The 25,876-nt window shown below is 36.4% G+C and overlaps 1 protein-coding gene across 3 annotated transcripts in view; it reads left to right on the plus strand.

Annotated features, from left to right (window-relative positions):
* The first annotated feature begins 1,830 nt into the window (after positions 1–1,830).
* Positions 1,831–25,876, plus strand: part of LOC114357169 (uncharacterized) — a 28,626-nt gene continuing 4,580 nt past the window's right edge. The window contains exon 1 of one of the 3 annotated variants that reach the window (XR_003656279.1): positions 1,831–1,975. Coding sequence is in view for 1 of the 3 variants with exons in the window: in XM_028310668.1 (XP_028166469.1) it covers positions 3,496–3,531 (36 nt within the window). In the remaining 2 variants the exon portion in view is untranslated. Of the gene's footprint in view, positions 1,976–3,459; positions 3,532–5,438; positions 5,776–25,876 lie in introns of those variants that run through there. The other 2 variants (XM_028310668.1, XR_003656280.1) reach the window with 2 other exon arrangements.

Consider the following 25,876-nt stretch of genomic DNA (forward strand, 5'->3'; position numbering starts at 1 on the left):
TAAACACTGATATTATATTTCCTATGGGACAAGGAAAAACTAATTGTCTAGAGTAAACTACCTGTTATTGTCATTTATAAACTTATTATTATCCTTTTTATAAATTGTTTGTGCCAAAAAATAACTTGCTCCTTATTTCATTATTCCCAATTACCTACCATTATTTTTCGATTGTAGAGCGCTCTTTAAAATAAATACGATCTTCAATACAAAATTACAATCAGTACCGTTAGTCTATGACGCAAAAGATCATTTTAAAGGTCAACACATAACAATAAGGTCAACATTTGACTCATCTTGAGGTCGTTGACTGGGATGCTCGGATGAATGAACGTACGGCGCGTCACGTGACCGAAGATGCGCGGACACCGCGAGGACGACGCTAGCTTTTGGCGGAATGCGGATAGTGGATCTAGTATGAAAGTAGAGTCAGCAAAATAGCTGTGCCTTTTTGGAAATTAATGAAAGCTATCATTACATTTTCATTTTCGCAGTTCTTAGTAATTAATTTACTGTAAAATGACTATGTAATGAAATAGCTAATTATGAACTAAAATAAAATGAAAAGAATACAAACGACGGCATATGAGCTTAACTTTATGGCATCTGTAGCGGTAAGCAAAACTCTTTGCGCCGGGTATAGGCTACGGCGGTTGCGATGGTAACCGGGTTGTTGATGTGAGAATAACGTCAGGTAGTAAAATAGGAGATTTTACAAGATATTATATTTTATTCAAAAGTGACTACGTGAGTTTCCATATTAAGCCACGTACCCTTTATTGGTGACCCCGATTTNTATTGTTTTCAATGTAAATTGTAAAATAAGGCATTATTTAAAGTCAATCTTTGATTTCAAAGCACGTCGTCGAGTTGACAAAGTTGGACTGAAATGTTTTGATACATTTAATTTATTACCCAACTGCGTCAGAAGGAGGGTTATGTTTTTTATATTATTCTTACTTAATAGATGCTTTTTCGGGATTTTCAGGTACAAATTGGTGCAGATGAATGAAGAAAATGTTATGACCATGTAAAGAAAATTGAAAAAGATTTCATCAAGCAAGATTGAATAATGGAGAAGTTTCCATTTTTTTTTCTTTTAATAAAACTTGAAAGTATAAATGCAAGTGGAGTTCTTAGAATCGTTTCCTAGTTCTGAATGAAGTGATAAGTTATAAGCATGATACATAATCAAATTAGTTACATAAAGTAATATACGATTTACTTATTTTTCAAGACATTTTCCTGTGTTAAAAACCCGATGTATAACAACATTTTTCTTACACATAGGTACCTAAAATGTGTATTCGTACTTCATATAAATAATAAATAATAATAAATAAATAAAGACCCGTGTCTTACTATTTTATTCGTACTTCATGTTCATTAATATTAAAGTCATAAAAGTAAAAAAATATTATCAGTATCAAGATCGTTTAGTCCAATTTCCCCAGTATTGCTCTCAACAAAGTTTATTTTCCCTATTTGCCATGAGATTCTGGTACACCTATATTACTTTTCTCTATGATATTATTGATATTAGTTATTGTTCTGTGATTGTTCCGAGCCATGAAGCTACAGATAAAAATGGAGGGCAGAGTTGGAACAAAAACTTGAGTCAAATACCTACTTATATCTANCCCCCAATGATTTACATATCGCCCGGTTGGAAGCGGCCTGCATCCAGCGCCTTCCTGCTACCTTTATGATGTCGTCGGTCCACCTTGTTGACGTCCAAAGCTGCGTTTTCCGGTACGTGGCCTCCACTCCAGAAGCTTGCTGCCCCTTTTCTTTCGTCACCCTAAATGAATCCTCTTTTGTTGCAGGTGTAGGATGAGTTTGCGACGGTGGTAGAGGGCAGGAGGGCGGCCGGATGTGGCCCCCGCGCGCCCGTCCGCCCGCCGCCTCCGTCACCTAGCGCGCTCGCCGCGCTGCGACTATGCGCATGGTCAGCGCCCTGCCCACTCTGCTCGCGGTGAGTCCCGTGTCCCCNTTTTCTCAACGACTAAACAAGTTTGACTAGACCTTGTGATACGACCGAGAATCTTTTTTTAAATAAATAAATGGTATACGATTTTTAAAACCCTGGAGTTTGCAATTAAATAGATTTTAATATGACTGGAACAGTGGAAATATTCCATTCCCGATACTTTTAGTGCAGCCCTCGTATGCGCATGGTCGGCGCCCTGCCCACTCATGCTCGCGGTGAGTCCCGTGTCCCCCTCATGACCCCGTGTCCCCCGGTACCCTGGCATCACTCTGAGGGCGGCTAGATATGGCCCCCGCGCCCATCCGCCCGCCGCCTCCGTCACCTAACGCGCTCGCCGCGCTGCGACTATGCGCATGGTCAGCGCCCTGCCCACTCTGCTTGCGGTGAGTCCCGTGTCCTCCTCGTGACTCTGTGTCCCTCTTGTGAGCCTGGATCCCTCTCGTAATCCTGTATTCCCCCGCCGCTACCGTCACCTAGCGCGCTCGCCGCGCTGCGACTATGCGCATGGTCAGCGCCCTGCCCACTCTGTTTGCGTGTCCCCCTCGTGACCCTGTGTCCCCCTTATGACCCAGTGTCCCCCTCATGACCATGTGTACCTCTCATGAGTCCGAGTTCCCTTCGACACCCCGTATCTCCCTCGTGATCCCATGTCCTCCTCGTTACCCCGTGTCCCCTTCTTAATTGTACTCAAATTCATCATCATTTGTACACAACAGGTCACAGCGACCAGTCAGGAATTTATATCCATCTTTGTTAAAAATTATTTCTAAATCAAATAGACTTTTATTCGTAGCTATCAGACTTTACTCGTACTCTAGCGTGTTACTGACTTATAACTAAAAATAATTATATTCTTATTATCAAATTCTTATCCCCGTCTTGAATTCTTAGACTTAGTTGCAATATCATTACGTACAAAAGCTCTGACCAGCTCATTTCAAAACAGCAAGTAGCGGTTCTCGTGACTATCTCGACATTATTCAAATTATTTGCACTAAACCTCGCAAGGTNACCCCTCGTGACCCCGTGTCCCTCCGGTACCCTCGCATCCCTTTGATGGCAGCTGGATGTTGCCCCTGCGCCCGTGCGCCCTGATCACTCTGCTCGCGGTGAGTCCCTTGTTCCCCTAGTGGCCCCGTTCCCTCTAGTGGCCCCGTGTCCCCCTCATAACCCTGGGTCCCTCTTGTGAGTCCGTGTGCTTTTCGTAATCCTTTATCCCCTGGTACCCTCTGTCCCCTGGTACTCTCTGTCCCTGGTACCCTCTGTCTCCTGGTACCCTCTGTCCCCTGGTACCCTCTGTCACCTAGCGCGCTCGCCACGCTGCGACTATGCGCATGGTCAGCGCCCTGCCCACTGCCCACTCTGCTCGCGGTGAGTCCCGTATCCCCCTTTTGACCCCGTGTTCCCCGGTACCCTCGCATCCCTCTGAGGGCAGCTGGATGTGGCCCCCTCGCGCCCGTCCACCCGTCGCCTACGTCACCTAGCGCGCTCGCCGCGCTGCGACTATGCGCATGGTCAGCGCCCTGCCCACTCTGCTCACGGTGAGTCCCGTGTCCCCCTCGTGACCCTGTGTCCCCCTCAAATCAAATCATTTATTGCATTACATGAATGTGTGGTTTGACAGTTGGTAAATGGTAGGGTAGTACATCACATTCACCCTGTAAGGGCATAGCTAGTATTAAGTATAATAAACATAAAGGTATATTTTGCTGAATGACCCCGTGTCCCCCTCATGACCCCGTGTCCTCCTCGTGACCCCTTGTCCACATTGTGACCTCGTGTCCCCTTTGTAGTACTGTATCCCCCTCGTGTCCCTCGAGAGTGCTCGCCGCGCTACAACCATATGGGGATAGTCTGCAGCGTCCTGTAGCGTATGTTAACAAAACGCATTTACATAAGATCAACGGACACCCCGTTCCATTACCTAATCTACTCTGGGTCTAGTTTAGTCGAAAATTTTCATCAATCAAATCGATTTTTGTACTCAAATGCATTTACTTCAGTATTATAATTGCTTTTATTTTGATCAGTTAAATGCGCAAAAGCACAGTAATGCAAACCAGGTAAGAATTTATATGCATACTTGTTATTATTTATTTCTAAATCATATTCTACTGTAGCGTATTATTTATAACTAAACATAATTCTATTCTTAATATCAAATTCTTACCCCCTTCCTTGAATTCAGACTTAGTTGCAATATCATTACGTACAAAAGCTCTGACCAGCTCATTTCAAAACAGCAAGTAGCGGTTCTCGTGACTATCTCGACATTATTCAAATGTTTAGGACTAAACTTCGCAAGGTAGAGCTAAATCAAGCAATTTCCTCGTGGAGAGACAGAATGCAAGCTATTCGCCAATTACTGGGCTCTTGAACATCTCATGACGCGCCTTTGTACAAGATTTCGATAAAGTTATAGTCTAGTCTAAGAGCTAGGAGTCTAAACTGTAAACTTACTTATGTTAAGTTCAATCTGTGATTTTCAGTTTAACAGCATGCTGCAAATGGCGCAGTGGTTTGTGGATAAGTAATTTCATTACTGTAAGTTCCTTAAGAAAATAAGCATCTTCTAAATAAGAAATTATCAAAAAGGTAATCTCTCGTTGTAGAGCGTGCTTAAAAGTCATTTTGTTTTCTGCAAATTATAGACTTATAAAGCTTTACATGTCCCAGCATAACTTATATTTTTTGTATAAGTAAAATTACAGTATTTTTTGTGTTACAGAAGCAATAAATGTTTATTTTATTATTATTATTTTAACCCAGTGGGCCTATGCTGAGAAGTGAGTCAGTCATAATTACGCATTTATAACATTTTCCTAGCCATTTTACTTTTCTATACAAAAAAATTCTTTGCATCCTATCCCCGAGCCTGTATCTGGAAATAGCAAGTAAACGTCCAATTAAAGCATGAATTCGAGTGTAATAGGTTATCGTTCAGTATAATTACCTGTCAATACTGTCTACTTAGTAAACGTAGGCATAGTTGCGGAAAATGACCACAAAATATATGACCCTTAATGACTAATTTAATATAGATGACATGATAATTGAGTTTTTTTGCAATGGTATAATTAATTTCATTGTTTTGATTATTATTGCACCACGTGAACTAACAATATTAGTAGTATAGATGGGAGAAGGCTAATTGGCTAAAAGACTGGATTTTGTATCATTATCCATGAAAATTAGTTTAAAATTTTTCGTTATTGATCATTTACCTTCCTAATTACCTATTTTTTATGTATTTGCTAACGCGAGTGTCTAAGAGCTAAACAATCAAGCACCTACATCCTTCTTCAGGCGCCTATTACATTTTTCACACTTTTATCAGCACCGTATCGGATGCTTCCAAATAAATCCGATTCTCAATCTCCCTTAGGTTCCAACACTTATCGGCCAAACCGGCATTCCGAGCAAGTGCCTGATCAGATCATTACTGGGGCTGCCGACCGCATCGCGGCAGTCCGCCACGCACCTTCGACACCACTAGTCGCCTACAGAAAAAAACAACTGTCACCGCGCGACGGAAAAGCGCGCGAAAACATGCAAACTCTTTACGCGTAAAAAGTTTTTCGTGCCGCCAATTTTCGCAACCACAGACCAAACAGTGACATGTTCAGCAATTTAATGTGTATTACAAGTAATTTATAGTGCTGTTGTGATTCAATTCAAAAGTGGTTCAAACGATTTCAAATGAACGGCAGTTTTGACCTCAAATTTTATGTATGATTTATTCAAGTCCTTCGACAAACATATTTTTGCTCATGGCAATTAGAATGGTAAGTGGATCAATTTTATGTATGTTCTGTGGAAAACTGACATGTGTCCACATGACGTCCGTTGGATATTCAAATTAAGAACGTTTTAATTAAATGTTAATTAAATTGCTTCATCTATTTAAGAGCCGGTTATCTAATCACATTTTAGTTAACAGTTTTCTAGTAAAAATTAAAATGACGTAACACTGCAGACGGCATCTTTGACAGACAGATTTCTATTAAGACCGCTCAAATTAAAAAGCAATAAAGTGCTACTCATAATCTTAATACGTTATCCATTATGAGACTGATATGAGTCCAAAGTGTATGATATCAAAAATACTTTTTCCTTTGAAAAACAAGAACAACTAGTAGTACCTACATCGTTTAGTATATTTTCTAAACAATTTTATTTCTAGTTCGCATAAAAATCTATGTAATTTCATGTGACTGCAATATGCATGCGTATTGCTGGCTAAAAAAAACCTTACATAAAAAGAAAAAAACCTATATTTGCATTATATGACAATGCTTTATGCCAAATTTCAAGATTCTGAGTTTACGGGAAGTATCCTGTAGGTTTTGATTCCTTTGCGAGTGTCGAAAATTTGTTGAAAATATCGACATAATCGGCTGTATCTTTTGATTGGCTTGGCTTAGAAGTTTGATATTTTCACAACTTAAAGGGACAATAGACCTGAGTATTTCATGTGAATTTCAGCTTGATACGTTCACGCGTTCTTGAGATAAAGGGTCTTGACAGAAGGACGGACGGACAACAAAGTGATCCTATAAGGGTTCCGTTTTTTCCTTTTGAGGTACGGAACCCTAAAAAACGTTTTAGGAACAGTTTGTTAGTTTGACAGTCATTTGTTTAGTTCTCAGGTGTATCGAGAGACAAATTCTGTACTTTTTCATAACTTTTTCTTCTTTTAATGGCTTGCGTATAAAAATGCAACGTAGCCAGTGACATGCATTTCATAAACTTATTGACACCAATGAAGTTATTCAGCTTACGGTCGTCATGTCGACCGTCATAAAAATGTACGTATCAATAATAATCGCTCGGTTCAAACATAAATATTAAAGGGTAATTTTATCCAGTGCGCGTACGGCCAATAAAAACTTTATGTGTGAATGTATGAATGACCAATAAAGCGCGGGGAGTGCTCAGTTAACGCGGGCGTTAAACATTACCTTCATTTTCGCGGTCGGGTGAACGCGGAAGCTGTGAGAGCCATTTTGTTTTAGTGTTACTTGGGCACTCGGGTTTTCTCGGGCTATTTCAGGCTTGGCTTAATTTACCTAGTGACTTATAGGTTGTATTGTATACTGAATAAGTAGGTGGTGCATGGGAGGAAAATACGGAACGGAGTGTAGAGTTCCAGGATTTCACTGTTTCCAGAATGTTACTAGGTAATTTAATTTTGATTTAGAACTTACCCAAAATTGGCGATGATATAAGTATTACAATAAATCGTAACCGATCTCATTAGAATAAAGAAATAAAGAACTAAGCTCAAACTTTGATTGGTTGAACTCAATATTTACACCAATGACAGTGCAGAATCTATGATTGAAATTGAATTGAGTTTTGAGCGTTGTTTTGTAAGGTTTAGAACCTTTCATTAGGCTCCATTCATCAGCATCATCATCATTTCAGCCATACATAGGATGTCCACTGCTGAACATAGGCCTCCCCCAATGAAAATGATTTCCACAATGGCCGGTTGGTGGCGGCCTGCATCCAGCGCCTTCCTGCTACCTTTATGAGGTCTTCCACCACCTTGTGCTCCATTGAACTGGGAAAAACATATCTGCATGTTAAATCTAATATACTGAATGGAAAGCCCAGTAAACAATACAACTTTTACGACCCTTATGTTACCATCAGTATAATATCGATAACAGTAAAGTGCATGTATGTGTGTACGTAATAATGCACATAATATCTTATCGAAGGAATTGTGTAATAAGGTAGCCGAAGAAAGTGGAATAGAGTCGGATTTCACACTTTGAGATCTAAAGTTACGAGCCTTCTTAGGCTAGTGTTAGAACTCATGTTCTAACACTAGCTTAAGAAGGCCCGTTTCGACCAAACTTTTATCCGAGAATAACTCATGGTATAACTGACACATTAACAGCTTCAGTGTGGGAAACATGTCAAAACTAACAATTATTCTGAGATTAATATTTACTCTGGTCGAATCCACCTATAGTTATCTATGACTGAGTAAATCATTTGCAATTAAAATTGCATTATCTTTCTAAATCGATTTTCTTCTATCGAGTGACAAAATATAGGCCATAGGGTTCATAATACTATGCGTTTGATTTAAGTCCGCGATATCTAACTAAATTAATAAACTAACTTCAACCAGGTGCAACTTGGAAATCGAACCCAAACCTGAAAGTTGAGAGAATCGAATTGTAATTTTTTTCAAGTTAATTATTTGTAATTAGGAAGTACTCGTAATTATGCAGGTAATTTAATTTCGTTTTTTAATGAAAAATGATTGTTTAGGATTTATATTGCCTACAATAAAACTTCGTAATCATGTTGGTATAGCCAAGGCTTGGCTACCAAGCCTTTTAATGCATAAATCTATAAATTTTTCAAACATTTACATGACCTATTGACAATACATAAAATATCCAGTATTGCAAATCAAAACCTTGAAGCAAAGTTTGAAAAAAATTAACGGTTGAGTCATGTAAATACCTATCTCCTAAGAGTAGGTCCTGTATCATTAGTTAGGTAGAGACTAACAAACTCTACAGGGTGGAAACGATAATAGTGATCTCATTCGATTATTTCTAAACTATACAAGATATCGAAAAACTGGTTACTGATCCTGAAAGCGCTTCACGAGCTGAAGTACGAAAGGTGCAATAAATAATATGTTACAGAATAATCTGGATTTATCTGAAAATTCAATGTTTCCATCTTCCATACATTTGGTAAAGCCACATAATATTAAAAACTACACATGATGACACTTTCAGGACCAGTTTTTCGATATCTTGTATAGTTTAGAAATAATCGAGGGACATCACTTATCGTTTCCACCCTGTGTATTAGTGGTATACAAAACTGACACAGTCATTACTTAATCCATTTCTGGATTATTTTTCTTAATAGATTTCAGCCCTAAAAGCCGTTAGCAAGACACGTGGTTAGACAATCTTGACCGCGAAATCCTGGCAGCACATGATTAGCGCAAAGGATGCAAACTAGATGTTACTAGTATGCTCTACGCTAAACTGTGGTTAGGAGTCATTGCCAATGACGAATGTAGTTCAAAAGGTCACTAACGGTAATATTTAAGACACGCTAAGTACTTGAGGGACAAGAAATTTATAGATGACATAATTTAGCTTTATTGTAAACGTGAAATTATAATCAAATAATTAATTAATTGTAGAGCATAAGTATACAACACTATATTTTTCATTATTTTACGGTGCAAATCACCAATATTAAAAGTATGTCTTGAATCAAGTTTAAAACGTATACTATTGTTCTTTATTCTAGGTCTGTTCTGGGCCTAAGTTTAATTCAGGTTTCAGGCGACTTACAAAATTAGAATTGTTTTAGTGTTCCATTGTAAGGACTAAAATCTGTTATATTATTAGCTGGTTTGAAGGACATAAAGAGTCAGTCCAATGCAATGCAACTGTGTCAAACCCCTAAATTTTATGGAGCAGAATCTGATGCAGCCTCAAGCACAAGGGGAGAAAGCACAAACTAAATTACCTACACAGGCGCTAAAGACTCTAGAACTTAGCACGAGCTATTGCAGTTACATTACCAAATTACATCCATATCTATACCATCAATCTAAGATTGTATTTCCATGTTTTGCTTTATTGACCATAAATTAAGATAAGCAATACTGAATTGTAAGTTTGTACTTTTCCAAAATATTTCATTTTAGCTTTTATTGTTGATAAACTGAGATATTCAATGTGACCAGCCTGATAAGCTATTATAGCACAATTTGTTTGAAGATAGTAGAAATATTTGCGATAATTCTTTATCTGTAGCATGTGATTTTATGACAGATATTATAAGTGAGACACACCCGCATAATAATGATGTTATAAACGTCATGATAGAGAAAGAATTCGAATTTAATCAGTAGGTACTCAAGTCGCGGTTATTCCCAAGGTGGAAATTAACTAAATTAATTAATTTTCAAACGCTATAGTAAACGTATCAATCAACTTAAAAAAAGCTTGAAAATTATAAATAACTTGAAAAAATCGAACTGCCTAAGGCGGGAATTGAACCCACGACCTTCCGCTTGCCGGGCGACTGCTCTTCCAACTGAGCTACTTAGACACTGGATGAACCCGTCGAAATTTTCAAGTGTAATACGCTGTTACGGCCAGCGTTTAAAATTAGTTTGAGATGCGACTCTTAACGCTAAAAATTAAATAACTATTAAAAAAAGCTTGTCGATAACTATATAGATACCTATTACGTAGGAAAACCAGAGTGAACTGGTTAACAGATTTAAATTGAAATGTAAAATAATGATCCCTTTCAGTATTTCGTGTTACAACATTTTTTGCTTATACAACATCTATGTATAGAATAAACCCAAAAGCATCTTATCTAGAAAATTAGTCTAGTGAAATAAACGCATGTTAATGATTGAAAGCCCAAAATATAGCACGTAGAAGATATAGCAAAGCCATTTAATTTACAATAACAGATATAAAACAAAACTATCGCCATCATTTATAATCTATTGCTCACATATTTATAACAAGCTTTTTCCCGCAGCTTCACCCGCGTGAAATTTAGTTTGTCACAGATCGTCATAAATTATATCGTATTATGTTAATCTAGGTTATAATATTGTAAAGTTTCAGCAAAATCCGTTCAGTAGTTTCTGCGTGAAAGAGTAACAAACATCCAGACATCCATACAAACTTTCGCATTTATAATATTAGTAGAATGTGAAAAATAGATTTTCCTTTCAATAGGTAGGTAATGATATGTAGACAGACAACAGTATTTTCTGATAATATGCAGTCATGATTAAACACTTTCAAGTACTGGTTTCCTGAAGCTAATCTTTATTGCAGACGCCACGTACCGATATAAATACTAAAGATAATCCCAGTGACATATTATTATTATGTGGGAAAACATGATTAACGGCACGGAAATAAATTACATCCAGACAAATGAATGTCTAAGGTGTTGACTGTCACTTGTTTCGAAATTCATTTAAATGTGGATTAACTCAAAATGGAATGCTTTTGAAAACGATACTTTGAACGCATTTCATTTGTATTTCAACTAAATGAGTTACTTTTTAACCTTTTTACAAGCTCTACGTTTCGTTATTTCGTAACTTTTTAAAAGCTCTGTAGGTACAGCTGTCAATATGCTGTGGTAGTCAAGCGGATTTAACTTCACGTGGTGTGTGATTAAGTTCAATTTTTGCATACTTATGCAAGTCGAATGTTAATACTCAAATACCTAATTATAGTGTCAAATTACTGTCTGTTAAAGAGACGCGAGGTAAAAACTTTTTGAACTTTCTTACAAAACTAAAAAGTATAGCGTCCAAAGCTACAAGCTTTTTGTTGCATAACACCATCCCTTTCCACCTGATTCTCAAAAGATGAATGAAATGTTTGCCCAATATACTTAGTCCCAAATCAAAGGGCCCGGCCAATGTTTTGTGAACCGTTCGCCCAAACACCAATGTTTGCGATTGAGTTTGTCCAAGACACCTCGGTGTATGAGAGATCCATTTCCTGTGTGCCCACGATAAGGGTTTGATCAAATATTGTAAAGAATGTTGGACATGGCCCGGGGGAACCTTGTGGTGTGGTCAAACAACGTCGGGTGGAGAACATCGTGTAAAGCTAACTTAACGGATGCCAAAACATTTTTTACAGAAGAATTCCTTTAATTATTCCCAAATGTTATTAAAACTATAGAACTTCATCGAATCTATCTAGAATTTAATCTAATTTTGACTCTAATATCCCATTGACTGTCCTGCATTGGTCTTTTTTAATCTTACGATTTACTTACAATTTTCTTTGTTTCTATTTTTCTTTCATGTAAAAATAATATCTAAGTACCTACTTAGTTCCTCGCTTTTAAACTGCCATACAGTTAGCCTAATTAAATCACAGTGTCCAAAGAGAAATTACAATCTATCTATATTCTTCTCTAAAATATACATATAACTCAAAGGTGACTCACTGACTGACTGACTGACATAGTGATCTATCAACGCACAGCCCAAACCACTGGACGGATCGGGCTGAAAATTGGCATGCAGGTAGATGTTATGACGTAGACATCCGCTAAGAAAGGATTTTACGAAACTCGGGTGGAGTTTCGTAAAATGGGATCCACGCGTACGAAGTCGCCGGCGGCCGATAGAAATCGTAACTAAACCCCTATAGCAATTAAACAGCTTCATTAACAAAACCCAATTAAGCGTCCCAGCGACCGATAAACTGTCACCAAAATACCGGCGAATTACCTATTTCCCCGCTCTATTAGGCCTTGATCACACGTACCGAGTAAACGGGCGAGACAGTAAAATGTTTACTCGGTCAAGACAGTTGGGTGAGCGAGTCACATACTTGAGCGCTCGGCCGAGCACTCGGCGTAATGTTCATACACACCGAGTACTCGACCTAGAGCACTGTCTCGCCCGTTTGCTCGCGGTACGTGTGATCAAGGCTTTAGGCATTCGGTAAATCTCGCGGGATATTTAGCGGCTGTCAAATAAATCCCGACAGACACAAGAGCCGTGTTTCACGTCCTGTCAATAGCCAATGTCCGTGTTAAAGGTGAACGCTTAGTCACTGATATTATCAGTTGGTTATCTTAATATCAGCTCCAATTGGCTAAGTTTTGGGCTTTGTTTCAGATCTTAGTTGAGAATAGCGATTTTCAACCTTTTTGCATGGGACACGGAGTTTTTGTTCATGATGCCTGAACAACAATTTGTAACATTGTCTAAAGTAATATTACTGTATACTCCTACTAGAAAGAATGAAGAAGAATCTGCTGAAATGTTTATACTTTTTTGTCAATTTCATAATTTGCAAATTGCAACCCGTGGATTGGGTAGGTCGAAAAGAAAATATTTTCTCACATTTATTGCTTTAAAAGCTACAAAATATTCTTGTAACACGGTCCATCTACATTTTAAGTATTTATGTATCTAGTTCAACTCTAAAACATCNGAGACAGTTGGGTGAGCGAGTCACATACTTGAGCGCTCGGCCGAGCACTCGGCGTAATGTTCATACACACCGAGTAGGTACTCCACCTAGAGCACTGTCTCGCCCGTTTGCTCGGTACGTGTGATCAAGGCTTTAGGCATTCGGTAAATCTCGCGGGATATTTACCGGCTGTCAAATAAATCCCGACAGACACAAGAGCCGTGTTTCACGTCCTGTCAATAGCCAATGTCCGTGTTAAAGGTGAACGCTTAGTCACTGATATTATCAGTTGGTTATCTTAACATCAGCTCCAATTGGCTAAGTTTTGGGCTTTGTTTCAGATCTTAGTTGAGAATAGCGATTTTAAACCTTTATGTAGGTACGGAATACGAAGACAGATACCACGAGTTGCAATATGTGATTTGTATATCTTACTGAAAATGAAGACAAAATCATTATAAACTTTTTTATAAATTCTTGTAACACTTGCCAAATTAATCTTGCTCTCGAAGCGCTGGTAGGGCGAATATTATGAGACATGAAAAGGCTCCATAAAAGCAAAACAAAGTGAATTTTTATGAGTTTTTTTTTTCTTTAAATATTTTAATGATAATGGGGATGTTGCCTGGGTCAAAAAGCAAGAGTTTTAATTAGTCCGTCAGTTAACTTATCAAAAAATACTCTACACGTATTTTTCACTTTTTCAAACTAATGAAAATTTAAAGAGATAAAGCGCCCCAAAGTTCATAAGAAGAGGCCCGTGACGTCAACGCTTGCTTAAAAATGCCGCACGTTGTGACGTCGTGCGCAACTTCAACGCACCATAACTATGTAATTATTTGTTAGATTGATAAATAAAATTATATGTGTCCAATATTTTTTGATATTAAACATTACGGACTAAAAAAATTTTTTTAGGCAACTAGCCTATTATTACTGCATGACGACTAAATGTTTGCATATCGCTATGTCGATGAAACATGCTGTTCTCCTAACAAGACAATAACTGAAATGTACCATGTTTTAAGCAAATAAATAATTTGAATTTGTAACCAGAAGTAAACCAATATACTTTTGTAGAGTAATTTTAGGTGAGTGCTTAAAAAATGCTGGAAATACGAGTATAATAGTTTCACATTCCACCTTCATCTTTATGCACATGAATCTAGTTCAGAACATCAGGAACTAATCCTCGTTCCCTTTCTGGGTTTCGCTCGATAAAGTTGTCGTATTAACGCATGTTGTATGCGCGCACGCATTTACATACCACTATTTTAGCACCTATCAGAGCTATCTCAACCATGAACCATTCCACAATTTCATTCAAGAAACAACATCCAAGCCAAAATCGCCCTTGAGAAGTTCCAAATTGACACATTTTGAGCACATTTTCGTCTGCAATCATAATAGTCAAAGAGCATGCACGCAGAATCGACACTACAACATTGAGTTGTCAAGAATACATTTAAATGCCACCGACTAAGTTATAACTGAGTATTTATCTGTATTTTGACACAATGCAATATGGCCCTTGTAAATTGGGAGATAAGATTTGTTTTGACATTTACGTTTTGTTTGTCCGAGTCAGCAACTAATGTTCGAAGTAATTTATATAGCATTGCGTAATATTTAAGTAAATAGTACATATTTCGGGTTGCCGTTAGCTAGTTGACTGCAGCTGAGTTGTAGCGGTTTATTGTTAGTTGAATAATTTTAATTTATGACCCTGGACGTCAACACTGCAAGCAAGTTTTCTTAAAAGTTGTTTTATGCCTTTTTATTTTTAAGCTGGGTTGTACCATCTTACTTTAGCTTAACAAACGTCAAAAATCTGTCAAACTGCATAAAAAAAACCTTTTTTTATGTGACAGGAGGCAAACGAGCAGACGGATCACCTGATGTAGAGTTTTGTCTACAATAATAAAAGAAAATACATTATTGACTCTCAAAGAATACGATTTTACGTACAATATGGAAGAACGCAAAAAACATATTTGGTATTTTCATGTTTTTAGGCAAGATCCATCCTCGAGTTTGGAAGTGTGGTTTGGCGACCTCACTATGCTTCGCACATTCTACGCATTGAACGAATCCAGAAACGACTTGTCAGACACTTGGTATTCTCGCATTTTAGAGACAAAAGAAGGTACTCGTATAATGAGATCTTAACTGACTTGGAAATAAAAAGCCTAGAACGTCGTAGAGACCTACTTGATCTTTCTTTCTTTTACAAAATTACGAGACATCATGTGCGTAGTCCAACCTTGCTAGCGAAGTTTAACTTCAAAGTCCCATTACGAATACCACGTAAACCCATTGAACCTCTCTCCCGCCCCTTTCGAAAAACTGTTCTAGGAGCCAACTCTCCTATATGTCGGATCTGCAAGATCTACAATAAATGTAGTGGTCCCCTGGATGTGCATTTCATGTCCCTACCCAAATTCAAGGCTACAGCAACCGACTCTATATCATAATAATTTAACTTATATAACATCATTTATGCTAACTAATCAGCAACTTATATTTCTTGCAAGCTGTGTATACCTCTAAGTGATAGTGCAATTAGCTTAATATTTTGCGTATTTTTTAACATATTGTGTATTGTTGTACCTATCGTTGGTGTACCTAATAAATAAATAAATAAATAAAATAAATAAATTTAAAATTGAAAATGTAACCGTTCTGGTATCTGGTACACATTTTCGTTCTTTTCCACGTTCCAAACGTGATTTCCCCACAACGCTTTGATCGCGCCGCCGTAGGCATTAAACTGTGACCTGTCATAGATCATTGTCATATCATGCGCATACGTCTGTGTCATGCCAATTTATGTGGTCGACGAACGCTGATTTATACACATCGCGAGCTGGGATTAAGCCCTATCCTCTGAGAACAGCTGTTGGCGAGTTATGTCCAAGTATTTTCGTACTGGAACACAGAACACAGGGTGTTGAGTTGGCTTAAATATTTATAATGTGAAGGGCAAATACACTTATGAAAGATTTATGACTGAAAGTACATGTATGATCAAAGAAACAGTTTTGTTTCGGGACGTAATTGGTCGCCATCGCCCCTTTGCGGCGTCGTCGGCGACGAATTATTTAAATGAAAAAAAAAGCTTTTGTTAGTCTAAATCTGGGTTTATTATAAGGAACTATTTATTTTAAGGAAGGATTGAAAAGTTCACATGTATCAATTCATGCTGTTTGTTTCCTTAATAAAGAAAAAAAAACACAATCTTATTGGGGTCATTTCTAATTCTTCGTGTTGTTACTTCAAATTCAAAAGCCAAACTTTTCAGTGCCTTTACTTCAACAACTAAGCCACAAATTAATAAATTAAAATCAAGGCAGTCAGTAGCCTTGAAAGTAAACATCGAGACGAGGATCTGAAAGATTTAGGTGGCATGTTAATTGATGGTTAACATATTAACAGTGTCAGCTTCATCCACTTCATCTGTTTGAAGTTATTGTCACGATTTGAGTATAAACATCAGATGAACATGGCTCTATGGTATTTCCATGAAATTTACAACAAGTACAGGCAACAACATATTATATATGTAGCAAAATAGAACCTATTGAGTACCTACTAAATAAGATACCACAGCTTAACTTGATAGGTATGCTACCATCTTGTATTCTGTATGCAAACATTTTCATGCTGTTTGTATTTTACACACTTATTTGTTTTTTGCCCACAACATATTAGCGACTTACATTTCTATGAACACAATAATAGGAATACATAAACAGCTTTCAAATCTGTCTGACCAGACTCAGTAGTCATAACAAACGCGCTAGATAAAAAAGCTCCTTCATAACAGTGAAAACTTATTTTCACGATGAAAATAAAAACCAACAACATTGTTTTGACTTCGAAGGACCAAACTTTTCGAAACTGTGTGAAAAAAGAAAACAAAAAATAAATAAAACATTCTAGTAAGTATTTGTACTGACCTTTTTTAACACTAAAAATAAAACACTACAACCGTGTTTTGACGTCGAAGGACCAAACTTAAAACTTTCACGGTCCGCATACGATTATTGTTACAGAAATAGCCCCTGTCGTTCGCGAAGTCCACAATCAGGGGATTAAGCTGCAATCCGACTAGTGTGGGGAATCGAACGTCAAACAACGCGAGCCGATTATGCACGGTGCGCGTACGCATCAGGCTAAGCCTGCGGTGACCACTGTTTAATTAAAGGACGGAAATAAGACTTCAACATGACACAGTATAATTATAGGTATAGCAAACAAGTTAAAATACAATTAAAAATTCGAGGGATAAAAGCTCTTTTGCCGAAAGTTTCTGAATAATTCGTCCTTATTTCTAAAAAAAAGTATATAAATTGTTACTTTTATTTAGCTTATTAGTCCGTGGCTTCGCCCGATTTTTCGGCCTGTCACTGAAAATCTAATTCACGCATCACCAACCATTATGGTCTTTTTTACCCGCTTCATAATAAACTGTCTCTACCAAAAATCACCATTTGTTACTTACCTACGCATTTTTTGTGTACTTACTTACCTAAATCTGCATTTTTATCAAAAACGTACTAGGTCCCTTATGTGTTCTAGCATCTGAATTACCTTAAATGGTACTGTACTAATAAAATAGGGTATTATAGCTCCATTTACTCCTGTTCCAGTCTGATTGTGTGATCACGATTCTCATACATTATGTTATTTATACAACGAGTTTTCGCCTCGGTGGGTTGTGATGTTAATTGTTGAAATAACAAACATACAAACAATAGTATTGTATCTACAATGATATCATTTAACTAATTATTGAACAACACCGAGATTCATTGAATTTTTGATTCGTGGAAATCCTTGGGGGAGGCCTTTGTCCAGCAGTGGACGTCTTTCGGCTGAAACGAACGAACGAAGCCATCTGCGGTTACAGGTTCAAATCCTGCTAGGATCACTCATAGTATAAGACGAATAATGCTTTATTATACCAGGATAAAACTATCTCTATAATATCAACCCCTAAGTTTATGAAATAAGATTTACAAATCGCTGCATGCATTTAGTTCTTATAATGCTCTTGAAATATTATTATCAAGAGTGGTTTTCAATTAAAATTACCATTAGCAAATGATAATTCTTATTATTTTATTACTCTTAGGACTCGACTCTACAAAAGATAAAACCTAAATAAGTTTTATAATGTAGGGTAACCAGGATTTTATGATTTCCTGGGACAAAGTTACTTATTGTGATATTTGTTTGGATGAAATTACTTAAGCCCACAATGTTTCCGACTTCCGTTTTATAATAAGGTAAATCAACCACATAGACATACTACTACCGAACTACACAGCTTACAACCGAATTAGTTTATTGTTAGATCTTTAAATTAATCCTACTACAATTAGATCTTTTTTGTCTGGTTCCGAAATTCTACATGTTCATCCTTCATTCATTTTCATTCCAAAACTTTGACTGTCAAAGTCTCTAAAGTAGGTAGTAGAAAATGCCCTATATTTCCTTACATTCTGAAGTTTATGGTGACCTGATTGTATAATGGAGTGCGAAGCGTGCGCAGCTCGCAGCGCCCCCACAGATACGCTAAAAGGGCCTGCCGATATATCGCCGTTAAAAAGACCTGTCAAACAATCAATGATTTACGGCCTTTTGATACGCGTCAATTTGGTCACAGTACTCGTACAGCGATGTATTTTTCTTAAGAACTTTACGTTATCCTGCCTCTGAATATGATACAAAGTCAAGATGATGTGCAGGCCATGTGCAAGCTTCTAAGTCTGGATTTAAACTCAAGCTTAGATTAAAATAGCAATAAATTAAAATTCAACAAATCCTACTTTCCTACTAAGTCCTCAATCATGTGATGATTTTTCCTTACATGACAATTATTGTTAATAATAATTCGTTGTTTATTTCTGAATCATTACACAAATCTACACTTCATTTGACTTATATCAAACGTTAATCCAACAGAAGACAAACAAATTAAAAACAAATTAGCTACGTCTACCAAATCCAATATACCTACTAAAGCCAATTAATATTGTTTGTGCCACTATAACATTAAACTCTTACATAACGCAGTCTAATCTAGATAAGAATAATCTATTTGTAAAACGACTGATGCTTTAATTAGATCTCTTAAAGAGACACCGAGCTAGCCCTTTCCATAGCAAAGGTTGGACCGACGACATCCTAAAGGTAGCAGCAGGAAGGCGCTGGATGCAGACCGCTGCCAACCGGCCACTATGAAAATCATTGAGGGAAGCCTGTATTCACCAGTGGACGTCTTATGAGTGAAATGATGATGAAAATAACTGCTTTACAAACAATTGTTTTCTGAGTCAATTATGATTCAAAAGTACTTAAATCGACAGTCATTATTAATAGTCCTTCCATTTCACTGATATTTTCGAGACTTGTAACTCACCGAGCTTCCTACGCTACTATAAACTTCCATCGTTCATCAAATGTACAGGTTTATTAAAATTTATGACAACAATTATGATTTCCATGTTCCTAATTTGTTAAAACCATTGTGGTTCGGCAATTTGTTAGACTTTGACAACTCCATTAAAATCTCATTAAAGTTTTGGGCACATTTATTTTGTACTTAATTATGATTTATAGTATTTATGATTTGCGTAATGATGTCTAATTTTCATATACTTAAGCATTTTGTGTAGAGCTTAAAATAATTGTAGCAATGGCAAATATTAACCCGGGGTTACGCCATCTTACTTTAGCTGTAATAAACGCCAAAAGTCTATCTCAAACTCCATAAAACACCAGTTATAGTTATAATTACAGTTAAAGTACTAGTGGTGCAAATGAAAAGCTATTGACGCCTTAATATTAAAATTTCTTGATCAGGAGGTTCTAGCTTATAATTTTGAAAACTCTTCTAAAGAGTTTCTAGAATGTATCATCTGACAATAGTTTACATATTTGATACGATAGAATTCCAAAATGTTTTTTGAATTGAAGAAATAAGTTATTACTTAATTTCTAACTATTTTTTCTTCTTCTTGAGTTGTAGAAACTGAGAGCTCTCGATGATATGACTGAGTTGCTTAAATTAATTTATTTGTATTGCTTGATAATTTCCGGTAGTCTGTACCTCTGTATAAATATTGAATAGCTGGCCATTAATATTAATTTTAGATTCTAATATTGTGAGTCCATATTTAAATCTGATGAAAACAAGACATCAAATTTGAGGAACAGCAATAAACCTCTGGGTTTTATTGGATCTAAAAGCAGAACACGTGAAAATTAATAAAATTAGATGCAAAATAACTTATTCAGCAAAATATTCTCTACATTTGTCAGTTTCGATTATGTCTTAAGTAAATTCTTGTCCTGGCCATATACCTTGCATGCAATTAATTTTAGCAACGCTTTTTTTAAATAAGTAGATAAATAAAACAAAACACCTAATCATTTCACTACCAGAAAAGTTATGACACCTATTTGACCAAAGCTGACACAACCTGTATTATGCTCNTTAAAATTTATGACAGCAATTATGATTTCCATGTTCCTAATTTGTTAAAACCATTGTGGTCCGGCAATTTGTCAGCCTTTGACAACTCCATTAAAAGCTCATTAAAGTTTTGGACACATTTATTTTGTACATAACTAGGATTTAGAGTATTTATGATTTGCGTAATAATGATGTCTAATTTTCATAATAAGCATTTAGAGTATGTGTAGAGCTTAAAATTATTATTTTTTATTTTCACCAACTTAAAATCATAATTATTTATAAAATAATAAAATTGTAGCAATGGCATATATTAAACCTGGGTTACATCATCTTACTTTAACTACAACAAACGTCAAAAGTCTGTTAAATTACATAAACACTAGTTATAGTTATAGTTACGGTTAAAATTCAAGTGTTGCAACTGAAAAAGTTATTGACGCCTTCATATTTCATAATCAGGAGATTCTAGCCTAAAATCTCTCAACAATTTTCAAAACTCTTCTTTATAGAGTTTCTAGAAAGTATCATTTTGACGATAGTTTTCATTTTTGATTCGATAGAATTCCAAAAAGTTTTTCGGATTGAAGAAATATATATTACTTAACTTCTATCTGATTTTTCTGAGTTGCTTAAATTACTTTATTTGTATTGCTTGATAATTTCCGGTAGTCTGTACCTTACATTTCGAAATATAATTAATTGTATTCAATAGACACATGACAAGCTTGAGCTTTAATTGCTGTATAAATATTGAATAGCTGGCCATTAATATTAATTTTAGATTCTAATATTGTGAGTCCATATTTAAATCTGATGAAAACAAGACATCAAATTTGAGGAACAGCAATAAACCTCTGGGTTTTATTGGATCCAAAAGCGAAATATGTGAAAATTAATTTATAAAATTAGATGCAAAATAACTTATTCAGCAAAATATTCTCTACATTTGTCAGTTTCGATTATGTCTTAAGTAAATTCTGTCTTGTTCTAGCCATATACCTTGCATGCAATTAATTTTAGCAACGCTTTTTTTAAATAAGTAGATAAATAAAACAAAACAATAATCATTTCACTACCAGAAAAGTTATTACACCTATTTGACCAAAGCTGACACAACCTGTATTTGAAGTCGGGATATTATGCTCGCTCACAGACGCCAGAGGTCATATCTATCCAAAGCGGTATACTTACTATAATCGTTAAGATATAACATATCTTCTAGTTCACCAGCCACTCACTTTCAAAATATATCCGCTACTCGATAACTGTTCACACAAAGCTGCCATATCATTATCTGTATCTTATGACGTTTCTGCGTTAAAATCCACGTTAATTCCATTCATAGTAAACCTTTATTTTACAGCCGGTCCCACATTCGTCTCATAATCCACAATTCACATGCGCTCGGAGGCAATCTCCATTTTTACGACATCTAGCGTCGGTATACTGATCGTTAGTTGATTGCTATATCAATAAATTAACGAAATACCGCTTTCCGCTAATTACGGACCAGCAAGCTCACCTTTACCGTCAATATCATCAAGATCACACAATTTTGAATCTTCAATAACAAACCTAAAGGTTTCAAAAATATTTTTTGGATTCACATCGTCTTTGTCAACTCTGTGTTCGAACACGTGGTATGTTAATATCGATATCTAATGTCTTCCGAGAATCCTCATTCATCACTAAATCATGATATATAAAAATATTCATCTATAACTGGTCCGCTCTTAAATTTATGATTCAAAGGTGTATTGATTTTATTGGCGTTTGATGCTCGATAGTTATGCTCTTTTAATAAAGTGCCGATGTTTTTGTTATCTCGTTTACAAATGGCCTTATTAACTTCTTTATAGACGGCAGTAAACTTTTAATTTTATCCGTGGCAGCTTTACCGATTTTAGACTAATTAATTGATTCTATCAACTCTTTGTGCTAGTTCAATTTTAGCATATTCATGGGAAGTATTTTTTATTTGGAATGCGTAATGTTGTGTTCATATCTATAACTAGTGCTTGTCTAGTACACATTCCCATCATTATAAATTCTACTAGTCCCTTAAGTCCTAGTAAAACTGAAGAGATTACTTTCAAAATCCCGTAAAGTCTTTACGACGTTGGGTCAATGCCAACCTCATTGTGAGCCTCGTTATTCTACAACTAATCTTCAATACAATCGATCAAAATATTTTGTAAATTCCACAAGATAAATTGAACATTCCACAAACCACTTTCGCGCGGAATCCCAATATTTTCCAGAGCCTTTTTTTCTTTTAAGTCAACAGTCTGCGCCCCGGTTGTAAAAAAATGTTTTGATAAATACTTTTAGTGCTCGTATAACTGGTATCGAGGCTAATCCAGTAGTATTACCACTACTGGTTATGCATCACGATATCTATTTTCATGTCCAGTGCTCGTTAAAGTGAACTCTAAATTTATAATGTTGCTAAACTATGTCCAATAAAGAAGGATTAGTAAGTCTCCATGAAATGTTGAGCACTATAAAGTTGTTGCGAGTACATCTTACAATAATAAGAAATTTTGTTTAAAAGATCAAGATCATTAACACTGTTAAAGTTAAAAATAGTTTTATCTCAAATCACAAGGAATATTCTTGTACAATCTTTTCTTGATTTTGAAAACGCTGAACTCTGTTTAATAAAGAAATATATGTATCATCACCAATCCCTCTTTTGATATGACATTTCTTAACGTTAAGTACGCTGTTTTACCCACAAGACAGCAAAAACTCACATGCAATGGCTTTGCAATTTCAACTATCCGAAGCAATAATATTTTAACAACTTCATTCTGCAGTTCATACTTTTTGCAATACAAATGGGTTGATTAAAGTCGTGTGTACACTTTTTATGATATTTTAATCTCTTCATTGGTGTTCACAAAGGGTCCGTGCTGGCGCCATATTTTTATAATGCCAGTGCTTCGCGCAAATGTGGTCTGTGGATTGAATTTCAAATTAAATGATGCAAAAGGATTCTGTTTATCGTTATTGATGCTATAATGACTACTGATATCTTTATTTAATATAATAAAATCGTAATTAAACATAATATAGAACTGAATTAATTTTAGCCTTGAATTGGGTAATCTAGATTTTAATAATGAGTTTACGATTTCTGTTATTCTTTTGCATTTTATTAGTAAATACGTGTGGTCGCAGGTGTTTGTGTGGCAAACTTTTTATTTCACTTTGCACCTTTTGTATGATTGAAATGTATTCTATTATTGTAGTATTGTAAATGTTCAACTTCTCTATTTATTACGACTTGAGTGATAAGTGCATCATTCTCTATTAAGTTCGTCGTCTTCTCAAGAACTTATGTTATTAAACTGGTCTTTAAATACTAAACTTTAAATACATTTCCATCTAGATTTACTGCACTTTATCAATTGCTGAGTAAAATTGTCAGGAACCGAGACGAGCTTGAAGTTGAAATGTGGATCTATCTGCAACAGTCATGTTCGTGATAAACGTACTTGTTGAAACCGATCCTTTCAACCTGTTTATCTCGACTTAATCGAAACGATAGCTAACAAGCTAAAGTTGTCTGTGAACTAACGCCCGTATTCACAAACATTACTATGAGGTCTCACAGTGCGCGTGGACGCACAGGGTCACACATAAACCAGTCACAGAGCTCTATTCAACGCTGTTCGTTTTGCTGCTTCATTTAAGCAAGCATCGTTTGTGAATACGGGTGTAAGTTCCAAACGTAGCTTTGCTATAAATTCGAGTCAATTATTCTGCATAAGTAGGTATTTTATTACACACCAAATCATTCAGTGATTTAAAAAAATCTAGTTTTACATTGACCTATTAGCGTTTTGTGATCAACACGTGATGGCATTTAAACTCGGTAGAAAAGATATTGGCAACTTTAGCACTAACTATGGCACGTGGCATCTTAAGTAGATAGTTTATAAGAATGATTTTGGGATAAAAATGTGAAGGTAGTCTAAAGTGCTATCGCTGCTCAAGTAGGTAGTTAGAAGTAGGGCATGTAATATCGGAAGGTTTTCAATTCCGATATTGGATTCCGATATTAGATCTCAATATCGGAATTCCGATATTAATATCGGAATTGAGTTCATGTGCTTTAAAATTAATATTTGGTTATATTCGTAAGAATTCTGGATTGTTTACAATAAAATAATGATTTTAATAAAAATCTTTAATTTGGTACAAAACAGCACTTCATAAAATTGAACTATTTTAAAACCATTTTTACGTTATGGGTATCCATTGCATTTGGGTTTTTATGTGACAAGAGGCAAACGAACAGACGGATCACCTGATATCGAATGGTTACTGATAATGAGCCTATATGGACTAGCAAATAATTAAAGTGTTTTTGTAAAATCACAGGTATCAAACAAACTTTTACTCCTTCATTGTATTACCCTGTTTTATATATTGGCGGAACGAATTTCAGGGTCATTCAAATTTTCAAACTCAAACAAAAATTGTAGAGAGTGGTAAAAAACTTGAATGTGCTTGTAATTTGTTCCTTTTTGATTATCGATGTACAACTCACAAAACCACGAGCCATCATCATCATCATGTCAGCCATAGGACGTCCACTGCTGAACACAGGCTCCGATGCTGATTTTCACAATGGCCGGTTGGTGGCGGCCTGCATCCAGTGCCTTCCTGCTACCTTTATGAGGTCGTCGGTCCACCTTGTGGTTATGAGTCCTACGCTGCGCTATCCGGAACGTAGCCTCCACTTCAGAACCTTGCTGCCTCATCGTCCGTCTGTTTAGCGTACTAAGGCAGAACCGTTGGAAGACCTTATCACAATGTTCGAAGACCTTAATCGAGTTTCCCAACAGGTAGGCCTTCGGATGAATATGGAAAAAACGAAGCTTATGTCGAATGTCTATGTTGCTCCTTACCCAGTTTCGGTTAGGAGCTTGTTGACAAGTAAGTATGTCTATCTCGGACAAACGATCAGCTAGGTAAATCGTCGAATATGAAGACGTAAGTCTTCAATTAGTGTGTGTTACCAGTGATGATATGCGGCTCGAAATCATGTACTTTGGGCTTTGTGGCAGGTTGTGGCGAGTTTAAACGATTTGCTTAAAATCTCAATTAAAACTTTTATCTGATTCCGATATTACGATATTGGGTCGCTCAATATCGGAATTGAAATATCGGATCTCGCAGTCCGAGATTCCGATATTACGAGATTCCGAGATTCCGATATTCATGCCCTAGTTAGAAGCAGTAGTAGAGGGAGATATTATAGCCTAGGTGTTTGCCTATTGTGACACAGATTAGTTTATAATGCTCATAGCACGGAGGAAGAAGTCAAAATGGCATGATTTGTAGCACATTACCCAACCCATTCTCAAAGACAATTTCTAATCCTGAGCTTTCCCTCTGATTCACCAAAAGACA

Source organism: Ostrinia furnacalis, unplaced genomic scaffold (assembly GCF_004193835.3).
Source record: "Ostrinia furnacalis isolate ACB-3 unplaced genomic scaffold, ASM419383v2 OfSCF3056, whole genome shotgun sequence".
In the NCBI taxonomy this organism is placed as follows: Eukaryota; Metazoa; Arthropoda; class Insecta; order Lepidoptera; family Crambidae; genus Ostrinia; species Ostrinia furnacalis.